General features: G+C 37.4%; 1 protein-coding gene across 7 annotated transcripts in view; it reads right to left on the bottom strand.

The window, feature by feature from the left end:
* The window catches only part of RGS22 (regulator of G protein signaling 22), a 218,212-nt gene that overhangs the window by 18,979 nt on the left and 181,768 nt on the right, over nucleotides 1–17,465 (bottom strand). For 6 of the 7 annotated variants that reach the window (XM_066265963.1, XM_066265966.1, XM_066265964.1 and 3 more), the window contains 2 exons: nucleotides 9,600–9,779; nucleotides 5,896–6,054 (listed from right to left, as the gene is read on the bottom strand). In XM_066265963.1, the coding sequence (XP_066122060.1) occupies nucleotides 5,896–6,054; nucleotides 9,600–9,779 (339 nt within the window). The remainder of the gene's footprint in view (nucleotides 1–5,895; nucleotides 6,055–9,599; nucleotides 9,780–17,465) is intronic. The other variant, XM_066265965.1, reaches the window with a different exon arrangement.

Raw genomic sequence — 17,465 nt, 5'->3', positions numbered from 1 at the left:
CACATTTTATGAGGCCAACATAACCCTCATACCAAAACCTGGCAAGGATGGCACAAAGAAAGAAAACTACAGACCAATATCTCTAATGAATACAGATGCTAAAATACTAAACAAAATACTGGCAAACCGAATACAACAACATATTAAAAAAATAATACATCATGATCAAGTGGGATTCATCCCAGAATCTCAAGGATGGTTCAACATATGCAAAACGGTTAACGTAATACACCATATCAACAAAACAAAGAACAAAAACCACATGATCTTATCAATAGATGCAGAAAAGGCTTTTGATAAAATACAACACAATTTTATGTTTAAGACTCTCAACAAAATGGGTATAGAAGGAAAATATCTCAACATGATAAAGGCCATATATGATAAACCATCAGCCAACATCCTATTAAACGGCATAAAACTGAGGACTTTCTACCTTAAATCAGGAACAAGACAGGGTTGTCCACTCTCTCCACTCTTATTCAACGTGGTGCTAGAAGTTCTGGCCAGAGCAATCAGACAAGACAAAGAAATAAAAGGCATCCATATCGGAAAAGAAGAAGTAAAGCTATCACTTTTTGCTGATGATATGATCCTATACATCGAAAACCCGAAGGACTCCACAAAAAGATTATTAGAAACAATAAACCAATATAGTAAGGTCGCAGGATACAAAATTAACATACAAAAGTCCATAGCCTTTCTATATGCCAACAATGAAATATTAGAAAACGAACTCAAAAAAATAATCCCCTTCACGATTGCAACAAAAAAAATAAAATACCTAGGAATAAACATAACAAAGAACGTAAAGGACCTATATAATGAAAATTACAAAGCATTGTTAAGGGAAATCGAAAAAGATACAATGAGATGGAAAAATATTCCTTGTTCTTGGATAGGAAGAATAAATATAATCAAAATGGCCATATTACCCAAAGCAATATACAAATTTAATGCAATTCCCATCAAAATCCCTATGAGATTTTTTAAAGAAATGGAACAAAAAATCATCAGATTTATATGGAACTATAAAAAACCCCGAATAGCCAAAACAATCCTAAGGAAAAAGAATGAAGCTGGGGGCATTACAATACCTGACTTTAAACTATATTATAGGGCCACGATAATCAAAACAGCATGGTATTGGCAGAAAAATAGACACTCAGACCAATGGAACAGAATAGAAAGCCCAGAAATAAAACCACATATATATGGTCAAATAATCTTTGATAAAGGGGCCAACAACACACAATGGAGAAAAGAAAGCCTCTTCAACAAATGGTGTTGGGAAAACTGGAAAGCCACATGCAAAAGAATGAAACTCGACTACAGCCTGTCCCCGTGTACTAAAATTAATTCAAAATGGATCAAAGACCTAAATATAAGACCTGAAACAATAAAGTACATAGAAGAAGACATAGGTACTAAAATCATGGACCTGGGTTTTAAAGAACATTTTATGAACTTGACTCCAATGGCAAGAGAAGTGAAGGCAAAGATAAATGAATGGGACTACATCAGAATTAAAAGATTTTGCTCAGCAAGAGAAACTGATATCAAAATAAACAGACAGCCAACTATATGGGAACTGATATTTTCAAACGACAGCTCAGATAAGGGCCTAATATCCAAAATTTACAAAGAACTCATAAAACTCAACAACAAACAAACAAGCAATCCAATAAAAAAATGGGAAGAGGACATGAACAGACACTTCTCCCAGGAAGAGATACAAATGGCCAACAGATATATGAAAAGATGCTCAGCTTCATTAGTTATTAGAGAAATGCAAATCAAAACGGCAATGAGATACCACCTCACTCCTGTTAGATTAGCTATTATCAACAAGACGGGTAATAGCAAATGTTGGAGAGGCTGTGGAGAAAAAGGAACCCTCATTCACTGTTGGTGGGACTGTAAAGTAGTACAACCATTATGGAGGAAAGTATGGTGGTTCCTCAAAAAACTGCAAATAGAACTACCTTATGACCCAGCAATCCCTCTACTGGGTATATACCCCAAAACCTCAGAAACATTGATACGTGAAGACACATGTAGCCCCATGTTCATTGCAGCACTGTTCACAGTGGCCAAGACATGGAAACAACCAAAAAGCCCTTCAATAGAAGACTGGATAAAGAAGATGTGGCACATATACACTATGGAATACTACTCAGCCATAAGAAATGATGACATCAGATCATTTACAGCAAAATGGTGGGATCTTGATAACATTATAAGGAGTGAAATAAGCAAATCAGAAAAAAACAAGAACTACATGATTCCATACATTGGTGGAACATAAAAATGAGACTAAGAGACATGGACAAGAGTGTGGTGGTTACCAAGGGTGGGGGGGGGGGGAAGGGAGGACATGGGAGGGAGGGAGGGAGAGAGTTAGGGGGAGGGGGAGGGGCACAGAGAACTAGATGGAGGGTGACGGAGGACAATCTGACTTTGGGCGAGGGGTTTGCAACATAATTTGATGACAAAATAACCTAGACATGTTTTCTTTGAATATATGTACCCTGATTTATTAATGTCATCCCATTACCATTAATAAAAATTTATTTAAAAAAATAAAATAAAATAAAATATATTTTGGATATTAACCCCTTATTGGAGCTGCACAGCCTTATTTTAAATATGAAATACTTTGAAATAAATTTTACAAACTACATTCAAGATCTACCATCAAAAACTATAAATTATTGCTGAGAAAAATGAAAGAGCTATGTTGAGATATACTATGTTCATGATTGGAAGACACACTATTGTTATGACATCAATTCTCCCCAATCTGATCTATAGGTTCATTATTATACTTATTCACATATCTAAATAGCCATGTAGCATTTGAAAATTTTTTCCACTAACAAGAAAATGTAAATAAGTGTATCATCAATGATGAATACTATTTTTCATCATTAAATTGGCAAAACTTTTGAAGTCTGAAATACTTGGAGATCACCAAAGAGAGGAAAGCAGTATTCCCATAAACTGCTGGTACAAACATAAACTGACACATTCACAAGGAAAACAAAATGGTAGGTCCTACTTTACTAAAAACACACATACTCTATTACTTGGCAATTTCCCCCACACACACCAAAGAAAAAATTATATACATGAATATAGAAACATTTATAGGAGTGCTGTCTGAAGGGCTGTTTGTAAAGGTAAAAACTGGAAGCAAATATCCAACAATAGAAAAATAGTTAAATAAAAAGAGAATATTAATTCATATAATGTAAGTATATACAGCAATTAAATTGAATAAAATAGACCCAAGTATAGCTGTGTGGGTAGACTTAAAAGACAAAATTGAGTTTAAAAAACAAGATGTAGAAAGACATTTTGTTTCCTGGCCAGTTTGCTCAGTGGCATACAGACATCTGGGGTTTGATCCCTGGTCAGGAAACACATGAGAAGCAACCATCTGCTTCTCTTCCCCTCCCTCTCCCACTTCTCTCTCTTCCCCTCTCACAGCCACTAGACTGGTTCAAGTGTTGGCCCCAGGCACTGAGGATAGCTTGGCTGATTTGAGCATTGGCCCCAGATGGGGGTTGCTAGACAGATCCTGGTCAGGGCACATGTACATGCAACAATCTGTCTATCTCCCCTTCTCTCACTTAAAAAAAAAAAAAAAAAAAAAAAAAAAAAAAAAAAAAAAGACATGTTGCACAATATGTGCTATGGGCTGAATTGTGTCTCCTAAATTTATATATTAATGCCCTAATTTCCAGTGTGACTATCTCTGGAGATAGGGTCTATGAGCAGTCATTAAGGTTAAATGAGGTCATAAGAGTGGAGCCCTAACCCAAAGGGGTTTGTGGCCTTACAAAAGAAAGTTAGGGAGAGAGAATAGTAATCTTTCTCTCCCTACTTTGTGAGGACACAGGGAGTAGGTGGCCATCTATAAAATAGGAAGAGAGTTCTAATCAAAATTTTAACCAGCTGGCATCTTTTTGTTTTTGTTTTTGTTTGTTTGTTTGTTTCAGCTGGCATCTTGACCTGGGACTTCTACCCTCCAGAATTGCGAGAAAATAAATGGCTGATATTTATGCCACCCAGTCTGTGGAATTTCATTATGGTAGCCCTAGCAGACTAATACAAATTATATTGGTTATGTAAAATATATTGGTTAAAATATGTACAAAATAGCCTTCCATGTTACTTATGAATTCATATATATGTGTAAAACATCTTTAAAAAGAAATGGAAGAATCCCAAACTTAATGGTTGCCCTTGGGGGTGAGAAGGGTAATAGAACTCAGAGCTGGGATAGAGTTTACTCTTTCGGCAATATGTTATTTCTTAAGGGAAAAGAAAGCAAATGAAACAAAATGTTAACAGTTTTTATTTTGATCTGTGAACATATTAGTGTTCAATATGTTGCTTTTGGATCTTTTGATGTTCTTTGTGGAGCAAAAGGGAGAATGTAACTTGAAAGTAATCTCACAGGGTGATCTAATCAGAAATTCCTAACTGAGAAGTCATGTGGATAATCACACCCCAGGACTATAACTTTTTAGTAAAAGGTTTATCTTCACCTTAAACAAGCCCTGTTGATTGTTCTTGTGGATGTAGGTTAACATACCTTTGAAATGCCTCTTTTTCAGACTCCTCAGAAGTGTAATCACTCTCAAAAAAGTAAATAATCTTAACTATTTTGTAATCTAATGCCTGCCTTGCTTTCTCCCACATTCATGTAATTTTCCTTAGTTCCCTACATTCCCTCTTTAATTCCAAACCCATAACAGAAACTGCAAACAGTCATACTCTGAAGCATTTTTCTCAGTCTGAGATCTCGCATCCAGGTGTATCTTAATTTGGTCAAATAAACCTTTAAAATTTTCTGCAGGTTTAGATACTCTTATGTCAAAATCTTTTAAATTTATTTTAAAAAATAGAATAGGCATAAGCTTATAAATAAAATATATTATTTGGAAGCAGTTACCCCCTCTTTAATTCAAATAAAATAAAGAAACATAAAGCCCTGGCCACGTTGGCTCAGTGGTAGCGTGTCGGCCCAGCATGTGGAAGTCTCAGGTTTGATTCCCGGTCAGGGCACACAGGAGAAGTGCCCATCTGCTTCTCCACCCTTCGCTCTCCTCTTTCTCTCTATCTCTCTCTTCCCCTCCTACAGCCAAAGCTTCATTGGAGCAAAGTTGGCCTGGGTGCTGAGGATGGCTCCATGGCCTCCGCCTCAGGTACTAGAATAGCCCTGGTTGCAACAGAGCAACGGCCCAGATGGGCAGAGCATCACCCCCTAGTGGGCATGCCAGGTGGATCCCAGTCGAGCACATGCGGGAGTCGGTCTCTCTGCATTCCCGCTTCTCAGTTCAGAAAAATACAACAACAAAAAAAGATACATAAAGAAAGTTGGGTAGATGGATGGATGAATGAATGAGTGAGTGAACAGACTAACCAAAAATAGGCCGAATGATTCATATTTATAAATTTCACAATGTATCAGTCTGTAATACTGAAAGTGCTACCCTCAGTATATAACATTTGTATATTCATTCACTCATTTAATGAACAATTATTAATACTTGAGCATGTGTTAGACACTGGTGTAGGTGCTTATAAGATACAGATGAATAAGCTAGATACTGTCCTTGAGGTTCTCAGTTGTCCACATATGACTACAGTGAATATGAGTTGCTTAAGTTGCCTAGGAGAATGTCAAGGAAGCCTTCATATGGAAGAGATGATATTTCAGATGAATTTTAAGGATTTCAAAACCACCTGAAGGCTTAAAAGCCATTAAATTTTGTGTTCTGTAACTTCTCTTGTGTTTTTTCCTGGCACAAATTCCACCATAAATTCACACATATCACATACCTTTCATAAGTCTGATTAAACCCAAAATGAGTCTGGTCTCACCTTTGCAAATTTTTCATCTTCTATGACTGTGAATTTCTTTTTCTGCTTATTATATTCTTTTCTTCTCTCTAAAACACTCATAATTTTTTCATCAGTTAAGTTCTTCCTAAACTCACAAAACGCAGGCCAAAATTTAAACAGAACCCCAAAAATTGTCATCTGTATAAAAAGACAAAGTATGTCTCAGATTACAATTTTATACAAATGTACCGTTTTAAACTCTAATTCACCATAATAATGGATTAACTATTCTATCTTTAATATATAGCATGTTTCCTCCGACTTATTGTCTCCAGACATCTTGGTACAGTTTAGCTCAGCACATGCTTATCATCAATGTTTTTAACTACCAATGAGAAGTCTTTCTATAAAAAAAAATTTCTTAAATACACTTAAAATCACTTTATTCTTTATGTTTCCCTAACCAATTGATTGTATTAATAAGGACTCCATTAGGTCTTTTTGAATAAGAAATTTATGTTTTATTTTAAAACATATACTAGTTGATCTGCCACACACTCTGCTGTTTTATGTAAGAACTATTCCAAATATTCAGTTCATCAAGGGGAACTTCTCTCCCCCCTCTCTCCTTTTCTTTCTTTTAGAGAAAGGAAATACCATTTACCTCTGGAAAAGCTCTTAAACAAAGCTGCAGATCTAAGAATAAATCTTGAGTAACTTTTAAATGATACAATCTCTCTTTTATGTGAGAGCAAGAAAAGTAACATTTAAAAAGCAGAGTGGTATCCTGGACAAATGCTTTCTATGAGGACACTCTACAGTAAGTGATTAATTGTGATATTTATAGAGATAAGAATTGTTGCTCCAATTCTAATGCCAAGTTTTTCCATTAGTTCCAGAGGCATACATTACTTCCAAGAAGGTAGGACTTGCCACATCAGATCAAGTCCAACATTTTGTTGCTAGGAATGGCCTTTCCTTAATGCCCTGGAGAAAAATGAACCATCCCATTAGGCTCCAAGCCAACACTTCTGAGGAAAAAAAGAATTCTTAAAAAGTAAATGCTGCAGTGATCAGCAGAGTCCGGAATTAGTATATCTCATTACCCCCTCTTTTCTGTACATGGGTATAATTAGTGATTCTAAAATCATTTACTCCTTTTAAAATGCAACTTTGTTATTAAATTCTGTAGCAACCTCTTGTGATTGTGAACACAAAAGTTAGAGATACTTTATTTGATAAAATACAGGCCTTTAATTTTTTATTTTCATTTACCTGCCACGCATTTCACTCAGTGATCCCCTGCTCCAATGTTCAGGAACCAGGACAGTTTTCATATGAACTCTTCAACTTCAATAACCCTCCTTCTCTATTTACCAACTATTGACCCTAGTTTTTGGTTATCTCCTCAACACCTGAGTTATTCTCAACTCTCAAATATATTTATTTCCATCTAGAAGGCCTTCCAATAAAAGTAAGCTAATTAACACAGAATTTTTCAAAGCAGACATAAAGTTGCTCCATTTCTAAAAGCTGCAATTAAGATTTTTAAGTTAATGACATATTCATGAAAATTATCCTCTACCTCTAGAACCTTAAAAGATAATCAGACTGTGGGTAAGCAAATGTTTTAGTAAATAAATAGCTATTTTGCTCACGATCTTCAGATGGACAATGGCCATAGTATGAGTAGGAAGGACCATGCTGAGAACTTCGGCTGAGTAGTGAGGGATGCAGGTGGGGGATAGGAAGAGGCTACACAGGTAACAATACTAAAACAGGCAACAGTTTTAAATGTACTGTTTAGCCCTTTGCTCAAATTTGCTCTCATTTCCAATTTGATCTCACTCCTTTCAGTCGCGATAGATCTCTTCTCACATCATTCATTCATGTGTTCAAAGATGTTACTGAGTGCCTCTTCTGGGCCAGATATTCAGGCCACAAAGGAAAATGAGAAGCGGCCCCTGCCCTCAAAGACATTACAGTCTGATGGAAAATTGGGCATGAGAATAGTCACTTCCAATTTTGTGTATTAAGTGTTCTGACACAGACAAATACAGGACATGATAAAAGCACAGGAAGAGGAGAAGAAACTGCAAGAAGCTCAGGATGAAGAGCGTACAGCCACTGTCCAGAACCATAAATATTATATTTCAGTAAGACTGGGAGATACACGGTAAGAGATGTGGCTAGGGAGACATGTAAGAAGGAGTGTGGTCTTCATTCTGAGGACAACGGGGGGCAACTGAAATTGAAAGCAGAGAAGTGACATGATCAAATATACATTTTGAAAAAGATGTCTGCAGTGAGTTAAATTGGTTTCGAGAGATCCTAGAGGCAGGGAGTTTTCTTAATCAAGGTAAGAATTTGCAGACGCCAACTGAGGTAGTGGCATGAAATTGGAGAAAAGCAGATGGACTGACAAGTAACCAGGAAACAAAGGGATATGTTTTAGGGACTGAAGATATGAGGGTAAGGGGACGAAGGAGGGGAAGACATGCGGATGACAACCAGATGTCTGGCTGCGAGGAGGTGATGCCATTCTCTGAGCTTCCTTAGGGAACACAGGAGGAACAAGGGATTTGGTGGGCCCTTAAATAAATATTCTCTAATTCTCTGGTGCTCCAAAGTCCATACGGGCCTGGCACTTCATTTTAGGAAATCAGGTAAAAGGCATAAAGTAGAGGACTCCAATAAAGTGCACTGCTGCAATTTACACTGGATAGTGTGGCAAACCAACCAGTGTAAGCAGCTCCAGACATTCCCTGTCAGACTCAAGGTCAGACTCAAGGTCTTTGATCTAGATGGGCAAGTCCTGGGCTGGTTATCAGCCGACCTAGACAAGGCTCCGTGGTCTCTCAGATCTTTTCATTAACAGATGCTACAATTCCGGCATGTGTTTTCTCTATTTCTCTCTAGCACATCCTCAATCATTCCTCTATATTTTTGCCTATTTTAATGCATAATTTGGATTGTGAGTCCACTTTCAGTTCCTCAGAGGACTTAGAACACAGCTGGCTCACAAATGAACGTTAGGGAGTAATGGCCTCTTTCCATGCTCCAGGGCAATCATACCCTAAATCTCTGTTTCATATCACTTAAGTCATGACATGGCCTTCCCTATTACCTCTATTATAATTTATTTTTCTTAATCATTTTTCAGGAACAACATCAGTAAAAGGCTTTTCAAAATGCAAATAAATTATGTTCACCAAATCACTGTTTTCTATTATTTATCTTAAAAAGAAGTAACGTGAGCAGGTTAACAGGCATAGCTTTCCTTTCATGAGCTTGTGTACTTTATGTTGGTCGGGTACTTAAATCTCCTCTCACTTGTTTTATGAGCTATGTGAATATTCCAATCTTTAAAAATACACAAGTGTTGGGACACGTATTCCACACATTCTTCTGGTAGCAGATATTTTAAAAGGACATATGAATGGTGGGGAAGGAAGGAGGAATTAGCTTGTTTTATACATTAGAAACAAAAAATGATAACCATGCAAACTCAAAGTGTAGTATTTAATCATTGTATCTGTTGTATATTATTAACAACAAAACAGTCAATTACTAGTTTCTTATGTTCTGTGGCATATGCAAAGATTTCTTAAATTAAATAGAATAAACCCTAGTACTAGGAGGTTTGGAATCTTGCCAAGCATGAATAATGCAAAAGCTTTAAAAGAATCTCTAGATTGTCAGTCTATTAAAAATATGCTTAGCCTCATGCCCCAATCTCTCACCTGCGCCTCTCTGAATACATATGGTCCTAACTCCTTCCTGTGCTCAATAATTTTCTGGGCTTGCTCCAATGGAATGTCAATTTGCAAAGCTGGTGGAATGCTGGAGTTGATAAAGCAGTTGATAATAGTTATGATCTTCTTGTGGATGATGGACTCATCACAATGAGAATGGCACAAGTCCTGGACAAGGAGGAAAGACAGAACATATACGACTAATGTAGTACTGGAATACTTTATAGAATTGTGCCAGTAAGTCTTTCAGCTAATATAAACATTTTCACTTCAGGTCAAGAGGGCACTGGGGTGTGCCAAGGCTATCTTAAAAAAAAATCATACCTTTTATTTCTCATCGGTTTGAGGAACAGTCTTTGATGAATATACCTTATATAAATACAGGTCTCATTTGATCCTCATTGCTCCTTCTCTTATATAAAGGAACAGATCTAGTGTCTACTTTGGCTTATTTGTTAATTCATATCGAGTGCCTGCTACATGCCAGACACTGAGCTGAGTCCCAAGATACAATACTTTTCCTGCAAAAGGCTCAATTTCTACCAAAAGAGAAACATGAAAATATGTTGCTCTATTTTGAGACAGCTAATAAGTGCTATGGTAAAGGTATACACAGTGTTCTAGAAGAACACTGAGAATAGGCACCTAACTCAACTTACAGGTGGTTACAAAAGCGTCCCCAACCATAACTACTTCTACACCAAGGGGATGTAGGCTCAAAAAGGCTGTCTACATAAGCTACATGCTGGTGGTGACAGGTATGTCAGTATGCATCCACATTTTTTTCAATTAACCTATTACATTATCCTCTTTATTGCTAAAGAACTTAAAAATAGTGATCATACATTAAAAGACCCATTTTTATATCACAGATATAGGGATATTATTTTTTAAAAAATAAAGAGGTAACTTAGTTTGACTTATGGTGTTTTTCTGTCAAAGACATTGTTCTCTAAATCACTAGAAAGCATACAAATTTGGAAACGTATAATTCTGGGGCAGAAATGAGCCAACATTTATTAAGTACTCACTGTATTATAGGCATTGTAATAATATGCCTTATGGACATTATTAAAGAAAATTCTAAAACAATAATAATAATAAAATAAAAATATAAAATTCTAGTGCTTGTCATATAAAACTTTATACACAGTTTGGCATATTTATATGTAAAAAAAGCTTAATATGTTACATTGAGACAACAGGTAGCCTTTTTTACTCAATTTAGTATCCTCTCAAAAATGCTTATTTATACACATTTGTCATGTTACCAAAAATATTATTATTTGTCATTACTAGTGAGATTATCATTATAATTATTTGGTGGACCTTGTTTATAATTATAACTATGAAATATAAGGCTTATGAAATAAAAACAACTTGTGAAGTTATAAAATTTTAATTGTGAAAGTAAATGAAAAGAATTTAGAATCAAAAATGATTTTTGTTTCTTCCTTGTTCTGTCCTGCTATATATTATATAAGTTAACTTTTACCTGTCATTAAAGTCCCAGTGTAAGCATACTTTCCCTAGTAAGCTTTCTGTGACTCACTCAGCCCAGGATAGATGTCCACCTGTGTTTCCACCATTGCACGAGGCACACTGGTGTAACTGCCTTGTCTATCACTTGTCTGTCCCTCCCATGACACTGTAAGCTCTAAGAACAAAGACTGTTTTGGTCACAGCTAAAGCCTCAGGATCTAGCCTGGCCCTTGGTAGGAGCTCAGTAAGAATTTATTGGTAAGTATACACTTCCAGTCTTTTCACTATGGAGACACGCACACCATTTTATATTAAATAGTACTGTTTTTTAGTAGCTAGGTTTTACAAAATCAATAAGATGAATATCTTTCCCATCATTCATTATTTTCCTACAGCATAATGTTTAATGGTTGCAGAGCATTCTATTGTAGAGATGTATCATAATTAAGAATCCAGTGTCTTGCTGTTGAATTTCTAGGTTCTTTTCAATTTTTCACAATTTAGAACAATTTGATTAAAATCACGGTAGCCATCTCTTTGCATATTACTACAATCATTACTGGGAAGGAGCATACATTAGTGGTTAAGGGCATGACTCTTAGCAACAGAATGCCTTGGTTCAAATTTCAGTTCTATTAATAACCAATTAATTAGCTGTATGATATTAGGAGTTTCTCGACTTTTCTGTGCCTCAGCATCTTCATCTGTAGAACGGCAAGAATAACAGCTTTGGTATCATAGTATTCTAATGAAGAATAAATTAGGTTTTACATGAAAAGCATTAAGAAAATAGATAGTGAACACTTAATAAGGGTAAACCATATAACAGTGAGCTCAGTAAGACTATACTAAGTGGAAGGTTTTCCACCTGACAAACTCCCTCAAGACTCGATTCAAGTATCATCCCTTCTGCAGACACTTCCCTGACTTACCACCTTCCCTGCACTATTCCTCCCCTGTAGAAACTCCTCATTAGAATATGGGTCATAATCAATACTATTTATTTTCATGAATGTCTCCCTCCCTGAGGGAGGGCAATGTGTTGTATTCACCTTTTATTCCTACAATCTAGCCTCGTGGCTGGTACATTAGACACTAAATGAATGATTATTGAATGAACAAATTCACTCCTATAGCATGACTTTTAATAGTTACTATCCATTCTATGATGCAGAAAAGATAGCTAAATGAAGACCAAGGACAGCCTTGAAGAAGGAACAGTCACAAAACTAAGGGTTGACTGTGTATGAGTCTATGGCTTTTAAAATACTTACCTAGTGACGTCACGGAAATAGCGCCGTGAGAAGCGCATCCGACAGCTCTCCCCTAAATCACAACAAATTTATCAACTAGAAACAGAAAAATTTATCCTCGGAGCATTCCGGAGTTCCACACAAACTGAAAGCAAAAGGACTATTATCACTTGAATCTGAGAGACGAGGGTGTGGAGGAAGCTACCGCAGCGACGCTCATTCAAGCCGCGAGGGAGTGCGCCTGCGGTGAGTCAGCCCATATACTTGGGAGCCGCGAGCTGCTGCGAGCGGCCGACGCGAGCCGCCACCGCGAGCTGCCGCGAGCCCCCGCGAGCGGCCGCCGCGAACCGCCACTGCGAGTGGCCGCCACGAGCCGCCGCCGCGAGCCGCCGCCAGCAGCCGAGCGCGCCCGGTCCGCTTGAGCACCGCTGACGTTCCCAGTGGCCCGCACACTGCGAGTGGGGGTCGCCGGCCACCGGTGCCCGGAGCGCCCCATTCGCGCGCGTGCCTTGGGCATTCCAGGCGCCCAGGGCGCCCTGCTGGCCCGCACACCCAGGGGGCTCCATTATCCTGCGCCTGGTGCCGCCAGCCACCAGCGGCGGGGCGAGCGGGAGAGGCTTGGGAGATTCTCTCCGTGGGCGGGGCACCTCACCCAGCCATTCAAGCTAACAATCAAGCGTTGGGGGAGGGGCGCGCGCAGGCAGCCTAAAATACCTTCGGAAGCACAGCTGCGACCCAATCACTGAAATTAGCTTAACCCATAAAATCTGCACACCCTCGGTTCTAATTGATAAGATCTCTCTCAGTTCAGCGATCTAAGACAAGAGGCGTGATATTTTTTAGTGCCTCTCGCTAAAGGGGCGGGGGCAACTTCTGATTGATAGAGCCTCCATATTCAGGGATAAACGCTAACAAGAAGGACTTGGCAGATAATAAGGTCTATACTACACTAGTCGTAAGCAGAGACTAGTGCCTCTTCTTCCCTGCAAAAACAGGCTACAAAGTGTGGAAAGCCTGGGTTGAGAGTTCCAACAAAATGATAGGCACTGAACAGTCACCTTGACAACAATTGACTCCCACCCCCGCCTGATTACACTGGAGGCCCTGACTCTCAGAGCCTTTCCCAAAGCCTTGCACTGAGTGGGGATAGAGTGGGGATTTCCCAGCTCTTTGAGCCTCTTACTCCCCAGGCAGAAGCAGTTGCAGCCTTATAGCTGGATCACCAGGCTGCTAATTCAGAAAGGGGGGACTAGGAGAGAGAATCCAGGAAAGCAAACTCTCTCATCGTTGGACCCTGCAAATGCCAACAAGCCTTTACTTCCAGCAAGACTAAAGCCAATTATATGACATTGCCATAGAATCCCATCAACTGCAAATCCCTACCTAAGTGTGACACAGGGGCAGAGCCTGGGGTACAGAGTCACCGACTAGGAAGAGGGAGAGAAAAGAAAAAGGAAGAAGTTAACCTCTCAAAATCAAGAAAAACCCACAGACTTTACAACTTGATCCACTAATTTTTTTTTGTTGTTGTTGTTGTTTGTTTCTTCTATCTTTTTGCCTTTATTTCCTCCACCTCGGTCCTTCTATTCTCTGCCCATCTTATGCTTCCCCTTTCTTGAACTACACTACCCATGAGTGTTGCATTTTATTTTTCTTCTTCATCCTCACCCTCCTTTAAGGTTATACTTCAAAACACTTAACTCTCACTCTCTCCTCTTTTGTTTTTTTTTTTGTCTTGCTTTATTTTGTTTTTTTCTCCTCCTATTGTATTTCTTCCTTCGTTTTTCTCTTTTTCTTATTTTTTCCTTTCTATTCGTTTTTTCTTTTCTCATTTTACTTTCCTCCCATATAATCCTCAATCACGAACAAATTAGTTAATTTGGGACTCAAGGCTTTTTTTTGGCTTTATTTCGCTTTTTTGCTTTTGTTTTTGTTTTTTTTTCTCTTGTTTGTTTATTTTTGTGGCATTTTGGGTCCTCCCAACCCAAGGTCTCCATTGTATTTAGTATTCGCTCCACTTAATACAACAGATTTTTACTTATTATTTTTATTTTTTCTTCTTTATTATTCTTTTTTGGTCCTTTTTTCTGATTCCCTCTTATCCCTCTCATTATATCTCTTAGTTGACCATCACTTACAAGCAAATCATCTTATGCTTGTCTAAGATTTTCTTCCTATTTTTTTTTTTTTTTTGCATTTAGTAGGTCCCTACTCCCTTTTTTTTGCCCCTTGAACTCTTCACCCCAAATCAGGCCCTCCATTATAGGCACAATATTTCCCTGAGGAGGGGAGAGGAGGGAAAGAGAAGAGAGAAAAAAAGGGGGAAATAATAAATTATTACTGTTTTTTTTTGTGGGGTGTTTTACCCTTTTTTTTTTCTTTTTACTCTTTATTAATTCTAATTAGTGCTATCAATAAGACCACCCTCAGATGCCGATAAGAAAGAGGAAATCGAATATTATGGATACAAAAGAAAGAGAGGTAACACAAATAGATGTGGAAAAATCTATGGAGAAAAGACTTAACATATTGGAAGCCTTGGAGCTAAATGACAGAGAATTTAAAATAGAAATCTTAAAAATACTCAGAGATATACAAGAAAACACAGAAAGGCAATATAGGGAGATCAGAAAACAACTCAATGAACACAAAGAATATATTACCAAGGAAATTGAAACTATAAAAACAAATCAAACAGAAATGAAAAACTCAATTCACGAGCTGAAAAACGAGGTAACAAGCTTAGCTAACAGAACAGCCCAGATTGAAGATAGGATTAGTGAAATAGAAGACAAACAACTTGAGGCACAACAGAGAGAAGAAGAAAGAGACTCAAAAATAATAAAAAATGAGAAAGCCCTACAGGAATTGTCTGACTCCATCAGAAAGAATAACATAAGAATAATAGGTATATCAGAGGGAGAAGAGAAAGAAAATGGAATGGAGAATATACTCAAACAAATAATAGACGAGAACTTCCCAAGCCTGTGGAAGGAACTAAAGCCTCAAATTCAAGAAGCAAACAGAACACCAAGTTTTCTTAACCCCAACAAAGCCACTCCAAGGCACATCATAATAAAGATGACACAAACCAATGACAAAGAAAAAATTCTCAAGGCAGCCAGGGAAAAGAAGAGTACAACATATAAAGGAAGGCCTATTAGATTATCATCAGATTTCTCAGCAGAAACTCTACAAGCTAGAAGAGAGTGGACCCCAATATTTAAAGCCCTGAAAGAGAGGAACTTTCAGCCAAGAATACTATACCCATCAAAGCTATCCTTCAAGTATGAAGGAGATATAAAAACATTCACAAATACAGAAAAGATGAGAGAATTTATCAACAGAAAGCCCCCACTCCAGGAAATACTAAGGGGGGTTTTCCAACCAGATTCAAAGAACAAAAGAAAACAACACCACAAGTAACAGCTCCACCAAGAACACAATAAAACCAAACTTAAACTGTGACAACAAAGGATAAAAGGGGGGAGAGGATGGAGATTAACAGTAGCAAAGGATGATGAAGTGCAGAAATACTTATAAGATAGGGTACTACAATGAATATGGTAGGTACCCTTTTCATTACTTAATGGTAACCACCCTTGAAAAAACCACCACAAAAACACTTGACTTAAAAAAGGTAGCAACAGAGGAAAGAAGTATGGAACACAAACAAACAAAAACAAATGATAGAAAAACAAAAGAGAAGAATCAAACTAGATACAAAACTAACAGAAAGCAATTTATAAAATGGCAGTAGGGAACCCACAAGTGTCAATAATTACACTAAATGTAAATGGATTAAACTTACCAATAAAAAGACACAGAGTAGCAGAATGGATTAAAAAAGAAAATCCAACTATATGCTGCCTACAAGAAACACATCTAAGCAACAAGGATAAAAACAAATTCAAAGTGAAAGGCTGGAAAACAATACTCCAAGCAAATAACACCCAAAAAAAAGCAGGCTTAGCAATACTCATATCTAATAATGCTGACTACAAGACAGAAAAAGTACTCAGAGACAAAAATGGTCATTTCATAATGATTAAGGGGAAGTTGAATCAAGAAGACATAACAATCCTTAATATATATGCACCAAACCAAGGAGCACCAAAATATATAAGACAGCTACTTATTGACCTTAAAACAAAAACTAACAAAAATACAATCATACTTGGAGACCTCAATACACCGCTGACGGCTCTAGATCGGTCATCCAAACAGAGAATCAATAAAGATATAGTGGCCTTAAACGAAATACTAGAACACCTGGATATGATAGACATCTACAGGACACTTCATCCCAAAGCGACAGAGTATACATTTTTCTCTAGTGTACATGGAACATTCTCAAGAATTGACCATATGTTGGGCCACAAAGACAATATCAGCAAATTTAGAAAAATTGAAATTGTATCAAGCATATTTTCTGATCATAAAGCCTTGAAACTAGAATTCAACTGCAAAAAAGAGGGGGAAAAACCCACAAAATTGTGGAAACTAAACAACATACTTTTAAAAAATGAATGGGTCAAAGAAGAAATAAGCGCAGAAATCAAAAGATATATACAGACAAATGAAAATGAAAATACGACATATCAGAATCTCTGGGATGCAGCAAAAGCAGTAATAAAAGGAAAGTTCATATCACTTCAGGCCTATATGAACAAACAAGAGAGAGCCGAAGTAAACCACTTAACTTCACACCTTAAGGAACTAGAAAAAGAAGAAAAAAGACAACCCAAAACCAGCCGAAGAAAGGAGATAATAAAAATCAGAGCAGAAATAAATGAAATAGAGAACAGAAAAACTATAGAAAAAATCAATAAAACAAGGAGCTGGTTCTTTGAAAAGATCAACAAAATTGACAAACCCTTGGCAAGACTCACCAAGGAAAAAAGACACAGGACTCAAATAAATAAAATCCAAAATGAAAGAGGAGAGATCACCACAGACATCATAGAAATACAAAGAATTATTGTAGAATACTATGAAAAATTATATGCCACCAAATACAACAATCTAGAAGAAATGGATAAATTCCTAGAACAATACAACCTTCCTAGACTGAGTCATGAAGAAGCAGAAAGCCTAAACAGACCAATCAGCAGGGAGG

Source organism: Saccopteryx bilineata, chromosome 3 (assembly GCF_036850765.1).
Source record: "Saccopteryx bilineata isolate mSacBil1 chromosome 3, mSacBil1_pri_phased_curated, whole genome shotgun sequence".
Classification (NCBI taxonomy): domain Eukaryota; kingdom Metazoa; phylum Chordata; class Mammalia; order Chiroptera; family Emballonuridae; genus Saccopteryx; species Saccopteryx bilineata.
Note: the sequence above shows the minus strand (reverse complement) of the source record. Positions and strands in the feature narration are given on the sequence as shown.